The 23,794-nt window shown below is 35.5% G+C and overlaps 1 protein-coding gene across 1 annotated transcript in view; it reads right to left on the minus strand.

Annotated features, from left to right (window-relative positions):
- The window catches only part of SRPK1 (SRSF protein kinase 1), a 75,927-nt gene that overhangs the window by 38,913 nt on the left and 13,220 nt on the right, over positions 1 to 23,794 (minus strand). Inside the window, 4 exon segments of the mRNA XM_045543593.1 lie at positions 1,428 to 1,515; positions 2,582 to 2,669; positions 4,914 to 5,022; positions 6,121 to 6,239. Of these exon segments, the coding sequence (XP_045399549.1) occupies positions 1,428 to 1,515; positions 2,582 to 2,669; positions 4,914 to 5,022; positions 6,121 to 6,239 (404 nt within the window).

Genomic DNA, 23,794 nt, shown 5'->3' on the forward strand with positions numbered 1-23,794 from the left:
AGGTGAGAAAAGAATAACATAGGGAATCAATGGAGGGAAACAACAGAGACCATCTAGTAATGTTTGGAAAATATCTTGGAACTTGAAATTCAAACCTACTAAGATATTTTAATAGCAAAAAAAAAGCCTTCTTACTTAGGGTCAAATAAAGGTACTCAGCATTACTGAGGAGATTATTTAGGATAGTTCTACAGCTTTACTTATAACTTTCCTGAATTAGTAAAGAAATTTGGCACGACAAATATGACAAGATTAAATAATATGGAAACAGAATCTAATGACCATTATGATATTCTGTGTGGGATTTTTAAAATTTCTTGGTTAGCCACCTTCTTAAAACTTAGAAAACACACACATATACACACAGAGTAAACCATCTAGAAAGTGACCACAATAGGCACAAGATGCTGTATTAAGAAGGATATAGCAGTTTTCCTTAGAGATCTGGGGGTCTGTGATTTGTACCTCTCCAAGAAATGATTTAGAACTAACTTCAGAACAATAAATAGTCTTTTCACATCATCACTGGTTCTCTTTCCTTTCTCATCCTTTCTTCCTGTTTTTCTGTTCAAATCTCTTCCCATAGTCCACATGAAACTATAGGGCCATATGTACCCTGCCTCCTTAAAAAAAAAAAATCATCAATGGCAATTAGGAATGGGTGCTAAAAGAAGCTAAACATGCACAGAAAGTAGAATGATACACAGAATGTCTGTCTGTCTTTATTCTTTTTTAAATAGCTTATGAACAGGTAATTTTAGATACTCCAATCTGAGTAAGATTCTACTTCATCTTTTACTGAAAAGTCTGATAGGCCTTTATAAGCACAGTTGTTGCAATAACCTTTCAATTAGTTCATTGAATGTCACTTTGATGGTAACGTGTGAAGTAAATCAGCTTTCTACCAACTGTACAATTCTAAAAATCCAGATAAAAACATAAAACAAGTCAGTTTTTTCATGATAGAATGTGAACAATCATACCTATTTAGATTCCAAACCTAACCTACATTCACAGCCTCTTTAATATTGAGGCCTGATGAATAATAAAATCATACCTCAAATTCTTGTTTATCCAGTATTTTTCATAAAAAATTACTTCCCTTAGAATTTCTGTGCTAACTGAAAGATCACAGAACCTTTACTTATTAAATGAGGCTATTCTCTACAAGTTTCTTTTCACTTCAGTTTAATCTGCCTGGAAAGGGGACAAAAAGCCTAAAGCAACATCCTGGGGAAAAAAAAAAAAAACACACCACACAAAGTAGACATAATTCAGATCCATGGTTCAGAAGTGTACAAGAGAAGAAGGTAATTTTATTATAGTTTGTCTTGAGAAAAGACACCCCTATTCATACAAATCTGGTTCCTTTGTATGGGACAAAGTTATCTCATGATTTATTCTCAAAGAAGTTCTTAAAAGGATACGTGTTCCATTAACTCCTGATATTTTAAAGTCATCTAGTAGTTGAACAACCATTTCTCTATTTGGATCATTAGGGTCTGAATTGCGAACCTGTAGTGGGGAAGAGACAGTATTTAGCAAAAGACAAAGCCAAATGGGGGAGGAATACCTGCAGCAAATTAACTACAAGGAAAAGCTCATACAAATCTATTTTTAAAACATACTAAAATTTCAGTACCTCAAATATGGAAAGAACTTACATAGTTAGTTCACAAGAGAAAATACAACCAACAGAGACTTTTCTAATTCAACCATTTTGCTACTCAAAGTGTGGCCTCCAAATTAACTGTTGGTTACCAGACTATGAGGAATTCAGAGGCTTTTGCAGGATGCAAATCAACTACAGCATTAACCACACTGTTTATTCAGCTTTTCTTTTTCTTTAAGTAGGAAAACTTTCTCAATGAAGGAAGCAGTATGTCAATTTACTTTGGAGCACAAGGCTCCTTATCTTGACATTTTGAAAAACACTGCCTTAGAGATCTTCTGGTCCTACACTCTCACTTTAGGAATGAAAAATCTAAGGCTCTGGAGGAAAAAAATGATGAGACAGAGGACACACTGAAGTAAAGCTGGACCTAACCAGGTTTTCTAACTCTGAGTTTAAGCCTTCTAATGCAAGTCATGACATCTTCCTAATTTATAACAAAACTGAAAACAAATTTGACAAAATTTACCCAAGTTTCCAAGAATAAATGGGATCAATATATATAGTATTTTTACATTATGTATTTTATAACACATTTTAAAACATAAAATAGATGCTATATATTTACTTACACAACTTTCCTTTTAACTACAGTAGGAAAGAAAAACATTTATGGCAGTACTATCTGATGATGCACAAAACATGCTCAATGAACATTTTTGTTCATTTGAAGGGGTTTTTTTGGGTACATGTGTATAAGAATTCTAATTACAGCATATCCCACTAGTTCCCTACTATATTACATGCATAGAATGTGTAAATATTGTCTTCTTCCTTTAACTCTTTAAGGATATTAGAAATTAACAGAAAAAATTAGTCATGCTAAAGAATCTATCATTTTTCCAAGTGTCTTAATTCAATAAAACTTTATTATGCTTTGCAGTTCACACATATGACCATAATACTCACTGATTTCAGCAACCGGATTTCATCTAGTGCAGTTTCAGTATAATGTTCAGCACTTTTAACTACTTTCATTGCCACAAATTTCTTCCCCCTAAGAAACAAACATAAGCAATTAAGACTAAATATCCTACTTTTACTTTAGGAAGCTAAGATTTAGCTATAACGAAGAGACAGTGAGAAAGGACAAATATTTCATGTTTCCCTGTAGCCAAATAAGCTACTTCTAAGGAATCACTTGCATCTGTTAATGGCACTAACTGGCCAGATTTCATTTACAGGAAGAAGAAAATCTGTTCTCAGATAATCTCAGTTGCTGAACATTTATTTTCTCTAAGTTAAAATCCATCTTCTGCATATCTCCCTGAATCCTAAGCAAAACTGCGAAATAAATAAGAGGAAAGACCCCACCAACTCAGAAGTATCCTGTATATCTGTATGGCAAAAGCTAAAATGTTAAAAGCTATTAGGTTATTAAGTATGAAATAGTCCCATTTCCTTAAGCACTAAGTTTGACGGTTGATTATCTTTGACATTTCACTTTGTCACTTCTTGTTTTATTTTTATTGTGAAGGTACATCCTCAGTCTTTCAAACACATTTTGACTTGTGATTATCTTTCAAATTTTTTTTGAGAGAAATTTTTGTGAAACCATGTATAAGTCAAAAATCTGTGTTATTTTCAAATATGAGTTCCGTCATGGAACCAATGCAGTGCAGACAGCTCATAATATCAACAAAGTATTTGGGAAAGATGTGGCTAACGAATATACACAGTAAGTCAATAGTTTGAGAAATTCCGTTCTGGTGATTTTCATCTTGAAAATTAGCCATGTAGGCGACCAGAGACCAAGGTGGATAATGATGAGCTGAAAGCTGTAGTGGAAGCAAATCCATCTCAACATACGTATGAATTAGCAGCAAGGTTTGATGTTACTATTCCAACAATATTGGACCTTTTGAAACAAATGGACAAGGTAAAGAAGCTGGATAGGTGGGTACCGCATGAATTAAATGAGCATCAGAAAAGAAATCAGATCGAAGCTTGCCTTTTTCTTTGCTGTCACGACATACAGGCGAACATTTCTACACTATATTGTTACGTGTGATGAACAATGGATTGTTTTTGACAATCGCAAGAATTCGGCACAATGGCTAGATAAAGATGAAGGGCCAAAACACAGTCCAAAACCAAATAGTCATCAAAGCTAATGGTGTCTGTTCAGTGGTCCAAACAGACTGGCATTATTCAGTACAGCCTCATGAAACCTAGTCAATTGATTACAGTGGATGTCTACTGCAACCAGTTGGACAAAATGAGGATGCTTGTGATTAAGCAACCGAGATGGTCAACAGAGACAGGATAATCCTCTTGCAAGACAATGCTTGACCACATGTCACACAAACAATGCTGCTCAAACTAAAGCAGTTGGACTAAGAAACTGTCATCCACCATATTCACCAGACCTTGCACCAACTGACTACCACTTCTTTCAGGCTTTGGACCACTTCTTGCCAGGAAAAATATTCAATTCTTAACCAGCTGTGGAAAACACCTTTGGTGATTTCATCACCACCCTCTCTCCAGGCTTCTTCGCTGCTGGCATAAACAACTTACTGTTAAGATGGCAAAACTGTGTCGATTGTTTAGGCACATACTTTGATTAATTGGACTGCTTCTTGTTTGAGATATAATAAACTACACTTTTTGACTCAAAATAGGACATTTCATGTTTAATGACCTAATACTATACTTTCCTATAAGTAATCAGAAAAAATATCTGGGTGAAAACAAAATGACAAAAATCACAAAAAAAATCAAATGAAAAACCCTGAAGTGCATAGTTACCAATTACTGTTTCATCAAAGAGAGACAGAACATTTTTAGGTAAACATTCAGTTTTAAAGAGGTATTTTTATTGTCTATAATTTTTACGTACAGAAAAATTTTAGACTAAATGGTAAAACAAATCTGTTACAAAAATAAATAATTTCACATAGGTTTGTCTATGACATTATTTACTCCAGTGAGACAATGACTATTAATTTACATATCATTCTTCCACTGAATATACTTGGAATGCTTTGAATTTGGGAGTTCCAAGTGCTTTATTGATAATAATTTAATTAATCTTTTGTCCCTAAGGTGGAGAGGTAGACATTATTACTGATTCTGCATGAGAGAAAAATGATTTGTCCAGGAACACAGAGATTATTGTCAACCCCAAAATCCTGATCAAGTAATCAGGCTAGAGACAGACTAGATCATCTCTGGAAAATCAGACAAAAACATACAGGCATCATCTTACTAATTATTTTTCAGGACCACTAAAACTTACTGAATATCCCATGATAACCACACTGTTGAAAAGTGTCCCCAGCCCAACTTTCGGATCACATGATATCTCCCATTGAACAGATCTCCGATTTTCACAAGATGATAACCTCCTGGAAGAAACAACAGGAGGAATATAATCAGAAGGACCAGGATAAGAAATAATCACTTAAATAGTAAGAAAAGGTATACTACGTCCAATTTTCCAACATCTATAGACCTTTTATCAAATAAAGTTTCTTCTATAAAAATCAACAAAAGAAAATCTTTGATTGCTATTATCAAATAAAGTTTCTTCTATAAAATCAACAAAAGAAAATCTCTGATTGCTATCAAATCAACCAGAGTATTACTAAGCCCCTCACAAAAAAACCTGAATTAGAGTAATGAAAACTTGAATAAGATTAATGATTTAGATTAAGCAAGTGATGCTTCGTACGACAGCCTTAGCCACAAACAAAAATAAGGTTACATGTCACAATATTTTTGTCACTCAATAATCTAATAGATTTATTTTAAACCTATAAATCTATTTATAGTTCCAGTCTCAGGATGTTTTTAAGAGAATAATGAATCCTATTTATTTAGCTTAAAAAAACCAGGAAGATTTGGTTCTCTAAATAAAAACAAAAAAACAGAGAAAGGCCTGAAAAGGCTGCCTACAGTGCCAGGAATCCAGGTATTTTAGTATTTATCTTTGCCTGCTGAGAATAGGAAGGACCAAGTTTTTCTCCCAGATGGTACAATACATTCTGTTATATGTTCCTACCCAAGAAAAGATAACAGGCAACCTGATGACACAGTTTAAGTACCTGTAGTTTCAGTTTAACTTATCTTAGCAGCTGTCACTATGAGAAAAAATAAGAAGGTATTTTGCAAAAATCTACATACCAAGATGTTGTCACTGGTTACTTGTGGGTGACAGCATTGCAGATAGCTTTTATTTTCATTACTGTTTAATACAGTTCTGAAATTTTCTAAAGTAAACATGTACTATCATTTTTAAGGAAGAAGGTAAAAACATTTAATATAAAATTAGGCTTCAATAAATTAAGTCAAACTAAGAGCAAATACTATTTCCTGTATCTCAGAGAAAAGGAAACAACAAGCAAAACCATCAAAACTGTTTTTATGCTGATAGATCAAATAGCCAAATGAGAAACTGCAAATAAACAGATCATATCTTACTTAGTATCTCCTTCCAAACTTACCTTTACAATAATCATTGGGATCTTCCTGCTCATCATCATCAGATCCCAGAATCTCCTCTTCCTGCTCTGGCAGATCACTCTCAGAGTGGGGGGCAGAGCCTCGGTGTTGTGTTTCAGATCTACGAAATGATGCAAAAATACTCAGTCCACTTGGACAGAAGAAAATAGGACTTTAAGGAAACGTCATTATCAAATTCCACTCCCCCAACTAAACTTTCAGATAATATAAACAGAGTATTACCATGTGGCAGCCTACAAAAACATTAGGTATAGCTTTACCTCACGTTAGGAAAATACTACTTTTTAAAAAGTCAGTGATGATAGTTAAAACCTGAAAAAATATATAAAAATTAAAAGGGAAAAATTATTTGAATCTCAATAGCCAAACATAATCACTGATAAAATTACTTGATTTTCTTCCAGTATTTTGTTGTATCTATATAAAAACACTTATCCATAATCATACTTTTTATAAAACAAATTTATATCCTGCTTTTTCTATTATAAACTTTTTTCATTTCTATGAAATCTCTTAAATCTTAACATGCTTCCCTTAGAAATATCGCCACTTACTTTGGCACATTCTGCTCAGCAGGACACTTGAGATGTTTCTAATTTTTCACCACTAAAAAAATAAAGCTGTTGAATATTTTTGGGTAGTCTTTATTCTGTATTTAGGATTACTCCTCTAAAGTTAAACTATTAGATAGGAGTCAAAATATTCTCCCTATTTATAAAAATAACATGTTAAAATGTAGAAAATTTGGAAAGCACATGATTTAAGATACTCTCAATTTGAACAACTATTAACATTTTGGACTATTTCATTCCAGTGTCTGGTCATGAATGCTTTTAAGGATTGTTATGTAGTATGATTGTTTTCTAAAGGGGTTGTACTGTGTTATCTCCCCACCAGCCACACATGTGCTTCTGGTATTTAAGTACTACCAAGTTCAGAAAACTCACTTATTAGTTGCCTGTCTTCTAAGGGCTGTAAGCAAAAAAGGCAGGGTACATAGATAGCATGCTTTCAATAGTTATAGGAGAAGAAATTTCAATTTTTCATTTTTTGATATATATACATTTTCATCAACCTGTTTCATCAGATTTTCCCCCTAAAAGATTCAATGTAACAAAAAAAAATGTTAATAGCAAAACCTGTTACATGGTATTACTGAGCTATTGAAACGTAAGTAATATCTTGGTATGACTAATGATATAGATTTGTATTTTTGGTGGCCATTCCAACCTTCCTCAATTCTTGGTAGGTTTTTTTGTCCCCCAGGGTATAAAAATAGCTAAAAAACTGCATGATTTCAATGTTAAGTGAATTTTAAGTGAAAACATGTCTTTGGGAAACTTATTTAGCAAAGAACTGGTCTACTTTGCTAAGTGGAAATAATAAGTCTGAATAAACAACAGTACCAATTTTGATAGTAAGAACTACAACTGTGAAATTTTTGAAAAGCAGTGAAACACAGTACTGAAAAACAGATTTGGCAATGCTGGAATATTAGAATTCCTTAGTATCATGGGGATTGTAACATTAAAAACTATTTTTTATCCCCTGGTGTAACAGATTCAGGAAAAAAGGATAAAAAATAGGGAAAATATTAAAACCAAATAGAAGAAAACATAAATGAAGAGAAAAAATTATTTTTTAAAGATTCAAACCATTTTTGAAAGCAAATACTTTTGTGAAAAGTTGTTTGTCCTTATAAAACTGAACATAAGTAACTATCATTCTCAGTTAAGGGATTCAAGATTGAATTATAAATTGCAAGTCACAATGTGAAGTACAAGTCTCCATCCTGACATATGTTGGTACAGGAGAAAACCTCTTCTTATTCCAAACTGATTATCTAAACATTTGATTACCTTCAATATTTATTCTGAATAGATTAAAGGGAAAAAAGTCCTATTTTTAACTTTCACTTTAAATATAATAGTCCCAGTACTTTGAGAGGCCAAGGGAGGATCACTTGAGGCCAGGAGTTTGAGACCAGCCTGGACAACATAGTGAGACCCCATCTCTACCAAAAAAAATTAAAAAATCAGCCAGTCTTGGTGGCACGTGCCCATAGCCCCAGTTACTCTGGAGGCTGAGATAGGAAGATCACTTGAGCCCAGGATCACGAGGCTGCAGTGAGCTATGATGTGCCACTGCACTCCAGCCTTGGCAACAAAGTGAGACCCTGTCTCTAAAAAAACAAACAAACATATATAACAGCCCCCCACTTCCATGGTTTCCGTTACCTGCAGTCAATTGCAGTCTGAAAATATTACAATATTTTGAGAGAAACATCACATTCACATAACTTTTATTACAGTGTATTGTTATAATTGCTGTATTTTATTAGTTGTTACCAATCTCTTACTGTGCCTAATTTATAAATTAAACTTTATCATAGGTATGTATGTATAGAAAAAAAATACAGTGTATGTACATATATATATATATATATATATATATATATATATATATATATATATATATATATATATATAGGGTTTGGTACTATCCTTGGTTTCAGACATCCACAGGGAATCTTCGAAGGCATCCCCCACAGATAAGGGGGGTACCTGCTGTATATACTTAGTGTTGTAAGTGTCCACATTGCTTCTGTCTACATTACCATTAGTCATCTCTTTCACATGCTGCATGGTCCTGTTTCCTCAATCCCATAATCTCCCTCTTGATTTAATCATTTACACAGTACACATTTATCAATAACTTCTGGAGAAGAGTACATAGGAGGTAAATTTATTAAGACCTCTCAAATCTTTATTTTGGGTATAAAATACATTGCTCTGTTGCATTCTAGCTTCCAGTGTTACTGTGATAAGCCAGATCAATGCCTTCTGATTCCTGAGCCTTAAAATAGGGATTATTTTCTCTCTGGAAGGTTACTGTTTTACTTTTTTAGTATCTTCTTTTATCCCCATGTTCTGAAATTTCCTAAATGGTTTTTTTAAAAGTCTATCTTCCCAGGTACTTCATACAGTCTTGCAAATTAGAGACATTTAGTTTAGAAAAATTTCCTATATTTCACTGAAAATTTAATCTTTGTCTATTCTCTCTGGAACTATCTTTTCAGATACTGGACCCTGCAGCATACTCCATTAATTTTCTTACATTTTCTCTGTTTTTTGGTTCTACTTTTTAGATTTATCTTCCTAACTTGTGTTGTCTTATAAATTTCTAATATATTTTAAATTTCTCTTTTTTTTTTTTTTTGCTTTTGAATGGTTCCCATTTTATAGACTCCTATGTTGTTTCAATGATGTATTGTCTCCTTTTATGTGAAGGATATGATTTATAGTAACAGTTTTATGTTTCCTTCTGATCCTCGTATTGTTTCGGCTTTCTCAAACTACCCAGGCTTTTTACTAATGCCTCACTTTTATACATGATGCCCATCAGACAAGAAAAGCCTCTGTCATAAAAAGACAAAACTAAAAACAAAAAGAGAAATTTTGAGGAAATAGAGACAGTTACACTATTAGATCCTAAAAGTAATGAGAAAGAAAAGATGACATGATTAAAGAATTCAAGACCACTGTAACTTTGATGAGTGTTAAAAGGACTTAGTATAAAAAAATCTGAAGAATGCTATAGAATTTTCAGTTAATTAACATAATAAACTCAAGACCATTTTTTCCTAGAACAAAAAAGTAGAGTTCTAAAATAGTTTCAGTTTGTGCTTTTAGACTCTTCATACCTATTTCATGTCTCAAGTATTTGCTCTTTATGTTCAAAAGAAAAAACTGGGTATCAGCATCTTAATGTTCTCAAAGCATATAAAACTTAACCCAAGTACATCTACAAAATCTCTCTATAACAAACTGAAATGAACACAGATCAAATATTAATAGTGGTATGCTTTTAAAAGAGTCAAAACAATTTATAACCTGGTCAAAATTCCAGTAGTGTTGGAAAGAGAACTATACTTGGCTAGGTACAAAATGGGGCCATGGCAAATATCTGGGAGGAGGGCAGAAAGTTGTAGAAAAGCTTGCCATTCATTGCCAGTTTTTGCTTTAATTTTTTTTTTTTTTTTTGAGACAAAGTCTTGCTTTGTTGCCTGGGCTAGAGTGAGTGTCGTGGTGTCAGCCTAGCTCACAGCAACCTCCAACTCCTGGGCTTAAGCTATCCTACTGCCTCAGCTTCCCGAGTAGCTGGGACTACAGGCACGCGCCACAATGCCCCGCTAATTTTTTTTCTATATATATTTTTAGTTGTCCAGCTAATTTGTTTCCATTTTTAGTAGAGACGGGGTCTCGCTCTTGCTCAGGCTGGTCTCAAACTCCTGACCTCGAGCGATCCACCCGCCTTGGCCTCCCAGAGGGCTAGGATTACAGGTGTGAGACACCGCGCCTCATGCCTGTAATCCTAGGACTTTGGGAGGCTAAGGCGGGAGGATTCCTTAAGGCCAGGAGTTCAAGACCAGCCTGGGCAAGAGCAAGACCCCCATCTCTACAAAATATAGAAAAATTAACCCATCATGGTAGCACACACCTGTAGTCTCAGCTACTTTGAAGGCTGAGGTGGGAGAATGCCTTGAGCCTAGGAGTTTGAGGCTGCAAGTGAGCTATGATGAAGCCACTGTACTCTAGCCTGGGAGATAGAAAGATCCTATCTCAAAACACAAACCAAAAAAACCCCAATACAAAACAAACAAACAAACACTTGACACAGAAACTCTCAAGTATGAACAGAGAGATGATAGAGCCAAATTAGAGTGTTTCCCTTTTATCTTTAAAGTTTCTTTCAACTCAGAGTCCATTTCTGGTATAATCTTCAATCCTAACCACCCTTCATCCCAATCATCAATAACCCAAAAAAATAGTAAAGCCAAAGTATCAAACACAAACTTACCGAGAGCTGTTTGTGTGTAAATACTGTCTACTTATAATCACCATGAGGAATATGCCATTTATAATTTTTCACATAGGTTTCATGAATTTATACATTTAAATTAGCTATGTGAGCTACTCCCGCTCCCATTTTTTTAAATAAGTCTGTTAGTGATTCTCTAAATTGGTTTATAACCTACTAGTGAGTTGCTTTTGAAAAATGCTGTTTGGAAATTATTTTTAACATTTTTATTGAGATACAATCTATATATTATAAATTCACTCATCTAAAGTATATAATACAATGGTTTTCATACATTTACAGAGTTGTGTAACCTCATCATCATCTAAATTTAGAAAACTTTCCTTACCCCCTTAAAAAACCCAAACCCATTCGTAAACCCCAAACTCATTACCCACTTCTCCCAGACTCTGGCAACCACTAATCTACTTTCTTTTTCAATTGATTTGCCTATTCTGGACATTTAACATAAATGAGAAATATGTAGTCTTTTGTAACTGACTTCTTTCACTTAGCAAAATGTTTTCAAGGTTCATTTATGTTGTAGTATCAGCACACACTTTATTCCCTTTTCATAGCTGAATAATATTTCATTATATGATGTACCATATTTTACTTGTCCATTCATCAGTCAATGGGCTTTTGGGTTATTTTCACTTTGAGTTATCATGAATATGCTATGAATATTCTGTATTGTAAGTATGTGCAATCATGTTCACAGCAGCATTGTCTGTAATAACCAAAAGCCTGAAAACGGCTAAATGACCATCAATAGGAGAATGGATAAGTACATTATGGCAATTTGAAACAATCAAATATTATACCCAAGGTGAAAATAAATGAATGAGCTAGATGCATCAGCATGAATAAACTGCATAAACATAAAATGAAGGAAAAATAGAGAACTGCAGAATATGTACAGTATACCACTTAAATCAATTTTAAGAAACATACAAACTTTTATCTGTTGTTTAGGAAAAGCCAATATACAGTTAAAATTTAAAGAAATACAGAACAAATTTCAGGATAAGTATTAATTCTATAGGGGAACTATAATGTAGGAATATGATCAAAGAGGGGGTCCACATGAGCATCACCTATACGGTAATTTAGAAGCTATTTAAGTGTTTATTATATTATTCTTTATTCTTTTTCTGTACATCTCAAATATTTTGTTTTAAAAATATTGGCTATGATTGTTTTCAGGTTTAAGTAGGAATTCAACCTATGCCTGGCTCGTTAAGATTTCATCCTTGGATGTTTATAGCAGCACAATTCACAATTGCAAAGATGTGGAAACAACCCAAGTGCCCATCAATACATGAATGGATTAATAAAATGTAGTATAGTATACCATAGAGTATTACTCAGCTATAAGAAACAATGGTGATATAGCACCTCTTATATTTTCCTGGATAGAGCTGGAACCCATTCTACTAAGTGAAATATCCCAAGAATGGAAAAATAAGCACCACATGTACTCACCAGCAAATTGGTTTCACTGATCATCACCTAAGAGCACATTTAGGAATAACATTAATTGGGTGTCTGGCAGATGTGGGGGTGGGGTGGGCATATACATACATAATAAGCGTGATGCGCACCGTCTAGGGGATGGACATGCTTGAAGCTCTGATTGGGGGCGCGGGGCAAGGGCAATATACATAACCTAAACTTTTTTTTTTTTTTTGAGACAGAGTCTCGCTTTGTTGCCCGAGCTACAGTGAGTGTCGTGCGTCAGCCTAGCTCACAGCAACCTCAAATTCCTGGGCTTAAGCGATCCTACTGCCTCAGCCTCCCGAGTAGCTGGGACTACAGGCATGCGCCACCATGCCCAGCTAATTTTTTCTATATATATTTTTAGTTGGCCAGATAATTTCTTTCTATTTTTAGTAGAGACGGGGTCTTGCTCTTGCTCAGGCTGGTCTCGAACTCCTGAGCTCAAACAATCCACCCGCCTCGGCCTCCCAGAGTGCTAGGATTACAGGCGTAAGCCACCGTGCCCGGCTATAACCTAAACTTTTGTACCCCCATAATATGCTGAAATAAAAAAAAAAAAATATTTCATCCTTGGGAATCTTATTAACCGTATCTATCAAGTTATCTCAAAAGGTGGCTTCGTATTGCCTCTCTGAGGTTAATCACATAGTTCCCCTAAAATGCAAATGGAGGGGAAGCAATGCAGCTGCATGTTTTGTACAAATTCATTAAGAAATTTGTACCTGTACAAAAATTTTCTATAATCTACTTCTGCTTTATGGTCAATAACAATTCAAATAAATTAAAAGTATATACAGACAATGTGAATAACAAACAAGCTTGATCTAAATTGATTTATTTGTATGTATAACTTTGTATTTATTCTTCCCAACATAGAAAAAAAAATAACACAAAAATTCTATGCAGGAACTTGTACAGTGCCTTGGACATGATGCTATGATGTCACACATCATCTAGATTCCTTGATCTTTTAGTTAAACAAGAAATAAATACTAAAGCAAAAAAATTGTTAATCACTTTGTTAGTGTAAAATAAATGAACATAATTTGTAATAAATAGTAGCAATTAAGTAAATTATGGTATATTCTAATGAAAAGTTACTAATATGTAAAGCTCTCCAAAATACACCATTAAAATGAAAAAGACAAGTAGCTGAATAATGTATACAGAGTGATTCATTTATCATTCCCCCCCAAAAAATGTATATAGGTACATAAAGTTTTCATATTTTTATTGTATAATACAATTCTGAACAGCTGGAATCTTTTCCAATTAGAACTACTCATGAAATATTCACATCATTTAAAAAATAGAAAGGCCAGGCACGGCGGCTCACATCTGTAATCCTAGCACTCTGGGAGGCCGAGGTGGGTGGATTGCTCGAGGTCAGGGGTTTGAGACAAGCCTGAGCAAGAGCGAGACCCCGTCTCTACTAAAAATAGAGAGAAATTATATGAACAATTAAAAATATATATAGAAAAACTTAGCCGGGCATGGTGGTGCATGCCTGTAGTCCTAGCTACTCGGGAGGCTGAGGCAGGAGTATGGCTTGAGCCCAGGAGTTTGAGGTTGCTGTGAGCGAGGCTGATGCCACGGCACTCTAGCCAGGGCAACAGAGTGAGACTTTGCCTCAAAAAAAAAAAAAAGAAAGAAAATTTTTTAAAATATTATGCAACTTGTTGGGTTGGGAAGAGTGCAGGAAAACCCAACTGCTACTATTGAGTTTTGTCTTCTGCCTGGCATTATTTCATTTCAGGAATTGCCCTTCTACAACCTGGCAAGGCTGTCAACCACATGGCCTTGCCCACTTCATCCCCCATAGGGACAGACACATGATCCAACAAGATCAACCAGAATCTTTCTGGGGAAAAATGATGAATGCTGGGAGAAGCTCTATTTCTGAAATCTTAAGCAATCAGAGCAAAAGAGTTGCCAGAAGTTAATGATTGCTGCCAAGTAGGGAAAGGGAATGTCTGAGAATAAAGTCAAAATACAGGAAAATAAAGCTAAGACATTTATTGGCTAGAGGTGGAGAAAGACAGGTAAATCTACAGAGATACATTCAGAGCTCCCTACTACTTAATCTCCAGATATAGCCTAAGTGAGTTTGAATCTGGTTACATTCTAAATAAGACATATAGATAATTTGGCAATAATCACAATTTTGAATTATTTCACTTCTAAATATTTACCCTAAAAACTAAGATAACTATTTACGTAACTTATACCAATGCCAATTTCCTGGTTTTAATATTGCACTATATTACAACAGAAGTAACCAGTGGGGAAAATTCTTTGCAATTTCCTGTGAATCCTAAATTATTTCAAGATACAAAAAATTTTTTTAATCGTGGAAAAAATTAAGATATGCAAAAAGAAATCCACAAGGATATACAGAAATTCACAAGGATATATAGAAATCCACAAGGACAGGAAAGGAGTGCAAAGTTCTGGCAACCAAGAAAAAAGGGCAGGTGAGCTGAAGTAGAGGAAGGAGACAGGAAACATGTGTTGCCTGATAAAACTCTGGATATATAGGTATGATGGAATGCAGGTGTGAAAAGAGGGAGGGTAAAAAGGGAGATAACTGGTTTGTTGTTGTTTTCCGTAAGAGACGGGGTCTCACTGTCACCTAGGCTGGGGTATAGTGGCAGGATCACAGCTCACTGAACTTCTGGGCTCAAGTAATCCTCCTGTTTCAGCTAAGACTACAGGGCAGCACTACCATGTCTGGCTAATTTTTCTTATTTTTTTAGAGACATGGTCTTACTATGTTGCCCAGGCTGGTCTCAAAGTCCTGGCCTCAAACAATCCTCTCGCCTCAGCCTCCCCAAAGTACTGGGATTACAGGTGTGAGCCAACACACTTGGCCAACTTTATTCTTATCATGTGATTTTTTTCTCCTTTATTATTCCATTTAGAGATATTTAACTCATTCATGACTGTGCTATAATTTCAAAGTACAACAATCTTAAATAATCCCTTGACTTCAAATTATTACATTTTGCCTAAAACCTCACGGAAAAGGCAAGTGACAGATCCCATGTAGGACAGTTTCTGTATTCCAAGGAAAATACAGTTTAGAAATTTCCATGTATACACCATGTTATACTCCCCCTCCCCAAAGGCAGATCACCTTGAAAATAAGCAGTATCTTTAAACAAAAATATCAACTTTAAAAACTGCATACATCTAAATACTTTCCAAATTAGTGTAATACCAAAAAGATCAAGCTTCCTTGCCTTAGTCTAATTAAAAACCACAAAGATATTAAAAGTCTACTACTGCTTTACGTAATGATTATGTAACTGAGGAAAATTTGAGTATTCTACCCAAGTATGTGGGAATACAGAACAAAATTGCATTGCTGATCCAGAAATAAAGCCATTACTTCTCTCTACTTCTTTATGTGCCACAGTACTGAGAATCGCAGCCCAGGAAGAGAAAGTACACAACAAACGCAAAATCTGTTCTCCCATTTGGGGAATAGAAAAGCCATTAGGTCCAATACATTCACAAATTTTATCAAAAGGGATATGCACTGTAACAGAAAGTTTTACCTTAAACTATTTAAATCGCACGATCAAACTTCCCATTATAAATATAACATATAAAATACATATACGCTATATGAAGTACACAGCATCATCTTGAATATTCTTACCAAAACCTTTAACTGCAATCCAATCTATGTAAAATAGAGAAACAAGTTAAGCAAAGCTGTGATGATACAGACAAATCCAGGGTGTGAGATATTCTTTCTTTTTTTTTTTGAGACAGCGTCTCACTCTGTTGCCTGGGCTAGAGTGCCGTGGCCTCAGCCTAGCTCACAGCAACCTCAAACTCCTAGGCTCAAGCCATCCTCCTGCCTCAGCCTCCCGAGTAGCTGGGACTACAGGCATGAGCCACCATGCCTGGCTAATTTTTTCTATATATTTTTGGTTGTCCAGCTAATTTGTTTCTATTTTTTTTAGTAGAGACAGGGTCTCGCTCTTGCTCAGGCTGGTCTCAAACTCCTGAGCTCAAGTGATCTGCCCGCCTCGACCTCCCAGAGTGCTAGGATTACAGGTGTGAGCCACCACGTCCGGCCCCCCTTGCCTCTTAAACATTGACTTTTTGAAGAGATCAGACCAATTGTCTTGTAGAAAGAATATCTCAGCCACGCCATGGCACTCTAGCCTGGGTAACAGAGTGAGACTCTGTCTCAAAAAAAAAAAAAAAAGGCAAGGGGGAAAAGGGCAGGAGGCCTATTTCAGAGATAAGGAAACAAACAAACAAAAAACCTAAATATAACACGGGAACCTCGATTGCATCATGACTTTTAAAACACAAAAGATATTTGTGGCTGGGCATGGTGGCTCATGCCTGTAATCCTAGCACTTTGGGAGGCTGAGGTGGGAGGACTGCTTGAGGCCAGCAAGACCAGCCTGGGGAATAGCTACCTTTTTTGTAGAGATACAACCTACCTTTACAAAAAAAAAAAAAAAAAAAAAATCACAAAAATTAGCTGGGTGTGGTGTTGCAGGTCTCTAGTCCCAGCTACTATGGAAGCTAAGGCTGTAGGATCGCTTGAGCCCAGGAGTTTGGGGTTGCAGTGAGCTATGATGATGCCACTGCACTCTTGCCCAGGCAACAGAGTGAGACTCTGTTTCCAAAAAAAAAAAAAAAAAAGACATTTACAAGGCGACTGGAGATATATGAATATAAATTGTAAGATGATATTAAACAATTATTGTTAACCATAATACATTATTACAGCTAAGAAAAACATTCTTAAGAGGAGCAAGCTGAAGTATTTTGGGATAAGGTACCATGATACATGCAACTTCCTTTCAAGTTCAGCCAAAAGTATTAATACACATACATCTAACTAATACATCTGGATGGCTGAGTATACAAGTGCTTATTATTTATTATGGTATCAACTTTACTTTTGAGGTTTCTCATAATAAAAAATTGTGGAAAAGGATTAGGATTGAATCAAACTGTCTTTTGGGCTTTATATATATGTTTAATAAAAATATATATATATAAAACACAAAAATATATACAGCACAAAAAGACAAATATTCCACATATAAATGCATAAAATTTATTGCTACTTTGTTAGAAATTTAGATTATTTCCACTATTTCATAAGTAATTCTGTGACCAACAACTTTAAACATAAGAATTTGAAAAATAACTTTTCTATCACTGATCTGAAACTAGGCTATAATTTTCACAAGAACAGGAACTGTGTCTTTGTTTTTGTTTGCATACTGCCTTGTATTTCACAGGCATTCAAACGTTTACTGAATTCTACTGACTCATGTCTTTTGCCACATTAATAAATTATAAGCATCCTTCAACTTTACGTTAAGGCTTCATTTTATCTACTGATTCTATGAAAAGAAATGCTTTCTTCTCATTGACTGCAAGAAAAGAAATCTGATGTTTTGTCTAGTGCCCGCCATCTCTTCTCTACCTAATTTTTCTTGTCCACCACTGAATAGGTGCTTCGGCCTTGGAGGCTGCTTTCTAATTCTGCCAGTCACTGCTGCAGCTGCTCATTCCTGCAACCACCTCCCATCATCTGGGTCTGGTTTTCCTGGGTCAGGGGAATAGCCTTGTTGACCAACAACAAACTCACGAAACATCCACAACAAACATATCAGGTTAGGTTTTATACCATTTTTATTAGGAGAAGAAACTATATATACTAATGTGGACATGTTTTTACGTACATATTATAAAAAGCACATGTTAACCAACCTATCGCTTCTCAAGGGAATAGACCTGGAAGTTGAAGATTTTTTTAAAACCTTTATATATATATATATATATATATATACACACACACACACATATATATATGTATATATATGTGTATATACATATATTGTTTGTATTGTATGAGGAAAAAAAATCAAAAACAAAAGACACAGTATCCCCCTCACTTGCCCCAGACCTAAATGTAAATGCTAAAACTACAAAACTTATAGAAGAAACCATGAAAGAGTAATCTTCACAAACTTAGAGTAGGCTAAGACTTCTTAAAACACAAAAAACACAATGACAGGAGAAAAAATTGATAAACTAGACTTTGTCAAAATAAAAAACCTTTGTTCTTCAAAAGATACCCTTCAGATAGAGGAAAGGCAAACCACAGACTGAGAAAATACAATACATAGTATCTGACAAAGGAGTTGCATTCAGAATATAAAAAGAACTTACAACTTAATAAGACACAAACCTAATAAACAAATGGGCAAAAAAATTGGAAAGTTCAGTGAAGAAAACATACAAGTAGCCAGTAAGCATTCCAAGCACTTGGTCATCATGAAAAAAGAATTTAAATAGAAAAACCAAATTTGGAGGAATTGGAATTCCACATACACAAAGTTGTTGAACAGCCAAACCAATCTACAGTGACAGAAAGAAGATTTACGGTTGTCCAGGGCCAGGATGGGGAGAGGGAGACTGAATGCAAAGGGATAAATACACACACTGGAAGTCCCTGGAGTGATGAAAATGTTCTAGCCTTCAGTGGGGTGTTGGTTGCATGGATGCATACATCTGTCAAAATATAATGAACTGCAATCTTAAACTGAGCTCATTTTATTGCTTGTAAATTTTGCCTCAATAAAGTTGATTTTTCTCCCTTCCTATCTTTCTTTCTTTTTCTTAAAGAGACGGGGTATCACTATGTTGCCCAGGCTGGAGTGCAGTAGCTCTTCACAGGTGCAACCATTGTAGCATACTACAGCCTCTCAAACTCCTGACCTCCAGTGATTCTCCCACCTCAGCCTCAGGAATAGCTGGGATTACAGGCACACAACACTGCACCTGGCTGATGTTAAAATAAGGCACAACAGTCCCTCCCACTTCCCCCAGAAAAAATTAAAGCTATCCCTGGATTCATCCAAAGCCAAGGAACTAAAGGATTCTCCTTGCTTATTTAAAGTTTTTGCCATATGGCCAATGGCAGGAACCAACAGCTCTTCATAAGAAAGAGGCAATAACAGAAGCAGATCCGGGGACAAGTACTTAATTTGTAAGGAGCCCCTGAGAGAGCACAAAGTATGGGACACTAACTACGAGACCAGTAAAGAGCAAAAAAATGGGTTAGCCTAAGGTCCTGCAAAAACACCTTCAGGAGGATACATCACAGAACGCTTTTTCATTATCTTGTTTGGAAAAATTCCTAAGTTTGATATTCTGCTGTGTTTCTACGATTTCAGCGATTCCTTTCAATGAAAGCCACTTGAAAAACTTTCTATACCTAATAATTTTTAAAAATCCAAAATTTAGTGTCCTTTGGTCATTTGAAATCTCCCTGTCATCTCAGATGGATTCAAGCAGCAGCAATTCAAAGGAACTGTGGTATATCTGAATGTTTTTTTTTTAAAGAGACAGTGTCTCACTCTGTTGCCCAGGCTGGAGTACGGTGACATGATCATAGCTCACTGCAACCTCAAATTTCTGGGCTCAAGTGATCCTCTCACCTCAGCCACCCAAGTAGCTAGGACTACAGGCACACCCCACCATGCCTGGCTAATTTATTTTTTGTAGAGATGGGGTCTTGCTATGTTGCCCAAGCTAAAAAATGTTATATATCACTTAAGTATTTACTATAACCTAAAAGTGAACAGGCCATTTCTTTGCATGAGTGTACTGATTCATGTTCCTAGTTACCTTACTTGCATAAATCATACTTATGAAAATGTATCACCTATAATTTCCAGTTGGGGGTTTCATTTAAGTGAAGTAAGAACTCGAAAATACCTGGGAATCCGTAAAAAATAATGAAGATCTATAAGAACTCACATGGAGTGACTTCCAAGATATATTGTTTAGAGAAAAAAAGCATTATGCAAAAGAATATATGTGGAATGCCCAGTATCTTATGTATAAGAAAGATGTAAAAATAATACCCATATATACTTGCTTATTTTTACAAAAAAGGATAAATCAGAATTGAATGAAATCGTTACCTTTAGGTAGTAGGTAAGAACAGGGTAATGGAGACAAGGAAGACTTCTTGAACCATGTACACACGTTAATTAATGAAAGAAAAAATAATGAAAAAAGTAAACCCTAAAATTGAATACACATTAAAATATAAACCTAACTGTACTTTAAATTAGTAAGATAAACACCAAAAAAACTAATTCATTCATTTTGGACACCATTCTCTGACTGTGTACCCTTATGTGGGCTATAACCTGATGACTTAAAAGAACTACAAAGAAATCTTGAACTTAGTAGATTTGGTGTTGATATTGGCATGTAATCTTGAAACTATTTTGTATATATGATAGGAGAGAAAATGGAACTATTTTGTATATATGATAGGAGAGAAAATGGAATAAATATATAGTCACTGAGAGGCAAGAAGGATATACAAATGTGGAATGGGGGAAGAAGGTGAAGAAACTCTATAGTATATTTGAATTGGAAATACTGTGAACTATACATATATATTAAAAATATATACATTTTCTAGCTCTGTCCTCTAGGCCTGCAGAAAGGGCCTAGAAGCAATAGAACCCTAGCACCCAGACCTTGGTTTCCAAATATCATTCCTCCTTAAAAAGCAAAAAGGAGACTCTTTGGAGAAATGGGCAATTACAGTCTGGGATAGGGAAAGCATGTAGTAAGCCTGCAGTATTTCCTTGTACAGAAAGCTAAGAAGAGTTCGAAGGCTAAAGAGACAGAATCAAATTTAATGCAATATTAAATTTAATGACTAAATTCTGGATCCAGAAAAAGAAAAAAGAAGGTACAAAAGACATATTTTGGAACAATGGGGAAAAAAATCAAAATATGGTCTTAATATTAAATGATATTGAATTAATATTCATTTTCTTAAGTGTGACAATGGTATTGTTCTTAAAGGAAAATGTTATTCTTAGGAGATGTCTGCTTAAGTATTTAGGATGATGTGTAATGATATCTGAAACTTTCAAATGGTTCAGCAACAAAATTACTATATTGACAGCTTTATTCATAAAGGCCAAAAACTGGATACAACCCAAATGATAACCAAAAGGTGAAAACATAAACAAATTGTAGTATATCCACATACTGCAATACTATACCTTAATAAAAATAAGCTACTGATACAAATGAAACATGAAAGCATCTCAAAATCTGAGGGACAGAAGCCAAATTCAAAAGAACTGTAGGCCGGGCAAGGTGGCTCATGCCTGTAATCCTAAGCAATCTGGGAGGCCGAGGCGGGTGATCGCTCGAGGTCAGGAGTTCGAGACCAGCCTGAGCAAGAGTGAGACCCCGTGTCTCTACTAAAAATAGAAAGAAATTATCTGGCCAACTAAAATATATATAGAAAAAAATTAGCCGGGCATGGTGGCACATGCCTGTAGTCCCAGCTACTCCAGAGGCTGAGGCAGGAGGATCGCTTAAGCCCAGGAGTTTGAGGTTGCTGTGAGCTAGGCTGATGCCACGGCACTCACTCTAGCCTGGGCAACAAAATGAGACTCTGTCTCAAAAAAAAAAAAAAAATTGCATATTTCAAATGTATATAGAGGATGGGCACAGTGGCTCATGCCTGTAATCCAAGCACTTTGTGAGGCTGAGACACAAGGATTGCTTGAGACCAGGAGTTCTAGACCAGCTTGGGTAACATTGGGAGACCCTGTCTCTACAAAAAATTTTAAAAAATTAGCCAGGCGCAATGCCATGTACCTGTAGTACTAGCTACTGGGGAGGCTGAGGCAGGAGGATTGCTTGAGTCCAGGAATTGAAAACTATAGTTGTACTGCTGCACTCCAGCTTGGGTGACGGAGACCCCATCTCGATATATAAATAAATATTTTTTAAAAATGGAAAAGAATATTGTTAGTAGAATGTGAAATTAATGGTGGCACATGCCTGTAGTCCCAGCTACTCGGGAGGCTGAAGCAGGAGGATGGCTTGAGCCCAGGAGTTTGAGGTTGCTGTGAGCTAGGCTGATGCCACGGCACTCTAGCCCAGGCAACAGAGTGAGACTCTGTCTCAAAAAAAAAAAAAAAAAAAAAAAAAAAAGAATGTGAAATTAATAGATTAATTTAGGAAGAACTAATTATCATATAAATCTGTATCTTCCAAACCAGTGTATATCTTCACATATTCAAATGTTTTAAATTATTTATTACTCACATACGCTACAATAGGATTATTTTAAAAAATGGAAATATAGAGTTTCACTACAACAGTAATTACCATTGCTCCAGTATCCTACTCAGTGTAGGGCAATGCCAGAGGATGGGCCCAAGAATAATTATTATAGGTTCTGCCACCTAAGATTTTCATCAGAAATAAATCAGATGTCACAGAAACCCATTACAATGACCATGTATTGCCCAACATAAAATTTTAACTTAAAATCATACCAAATATTGGTTTCTAAATACCAATCTCATCTAAAAGGAGTCAGGGTTTCTTAGAGAATGAGATTCCAGGGCTTGGACAGGCAAAGCACAAGATAGAACCCAGACCATCTTGTGCCAGAAAGTACAACAGTGCGAAAAGAATGGAGACATGTCAAAAGGTCAAGGAGCCAGCTTGAAGGGACTCTCAACATCCAAATATGGAAGAATTTGAGCACCAAAATAATGAGAGCAATGGATTAAAACTCACTGAATAAAATAGACTCCATAAATTCATATTGACGATAATGACTATGATGATGAATAAACTAATGAGGCAAAGGGAAAGTTCTTTCTAATAATACAATGCTGATAATAACTATATAAGAAAATGGTAGAATAATCACCATTTTGAGTCACCACCTTAACTATGTGATCAAATGTAACATCACCAATACTGGGCCAAGTATCAAGTGACATGATGCACCAAGGATGGTACCATTTATTCCAGGCAGTGCTAACTTGCATAACCTGAATCACAAGGAAACAGACAAACCCAAATTGAGGGACACTATAAAATAAATGGTCTATAGTCTTTAAAAATATCAATGTCAGGAGAGACAAAGGCAGGCTATGGAACTGTTCTAGATTTAAGACACAAAAACTAAATGCGATGTGTGATCCTGGTTGGATACCGGACTAAAAAAAAAACCTTTCTATAAAGGGCAATGGGACAATTAGGTTGAATAAGATCTAGATTAAACATTTTATTGATTGATTGATTACGACAGGATCTTGCTCTGTCACCTGGGCTACAGTGCAGTGGCATCATCATAACTCACTGCAACCTCAAACTCCTGGCTCAAGTGATCCTCCTGGCTCAGCCTCTTAAGTAGCTGGGACTACAGGCAAGTGCCACCACGCCCCACTAATTTTTCTACTT

This window comes from Lemur catta, chromosome 2 (genome assembly GCF_020740605.2).
Source record: "Lemur catta isolate mLemCat1 chromosome 2, mLemCat1.pri, whole genome shotgun sequence".
NCBI classification, from domain to species: domain Eukaryota; kingdom Metazoa; phylum Chordata; class Mammalia; order Primates; family Lemuridae; genus Lemur; species Lemur catta.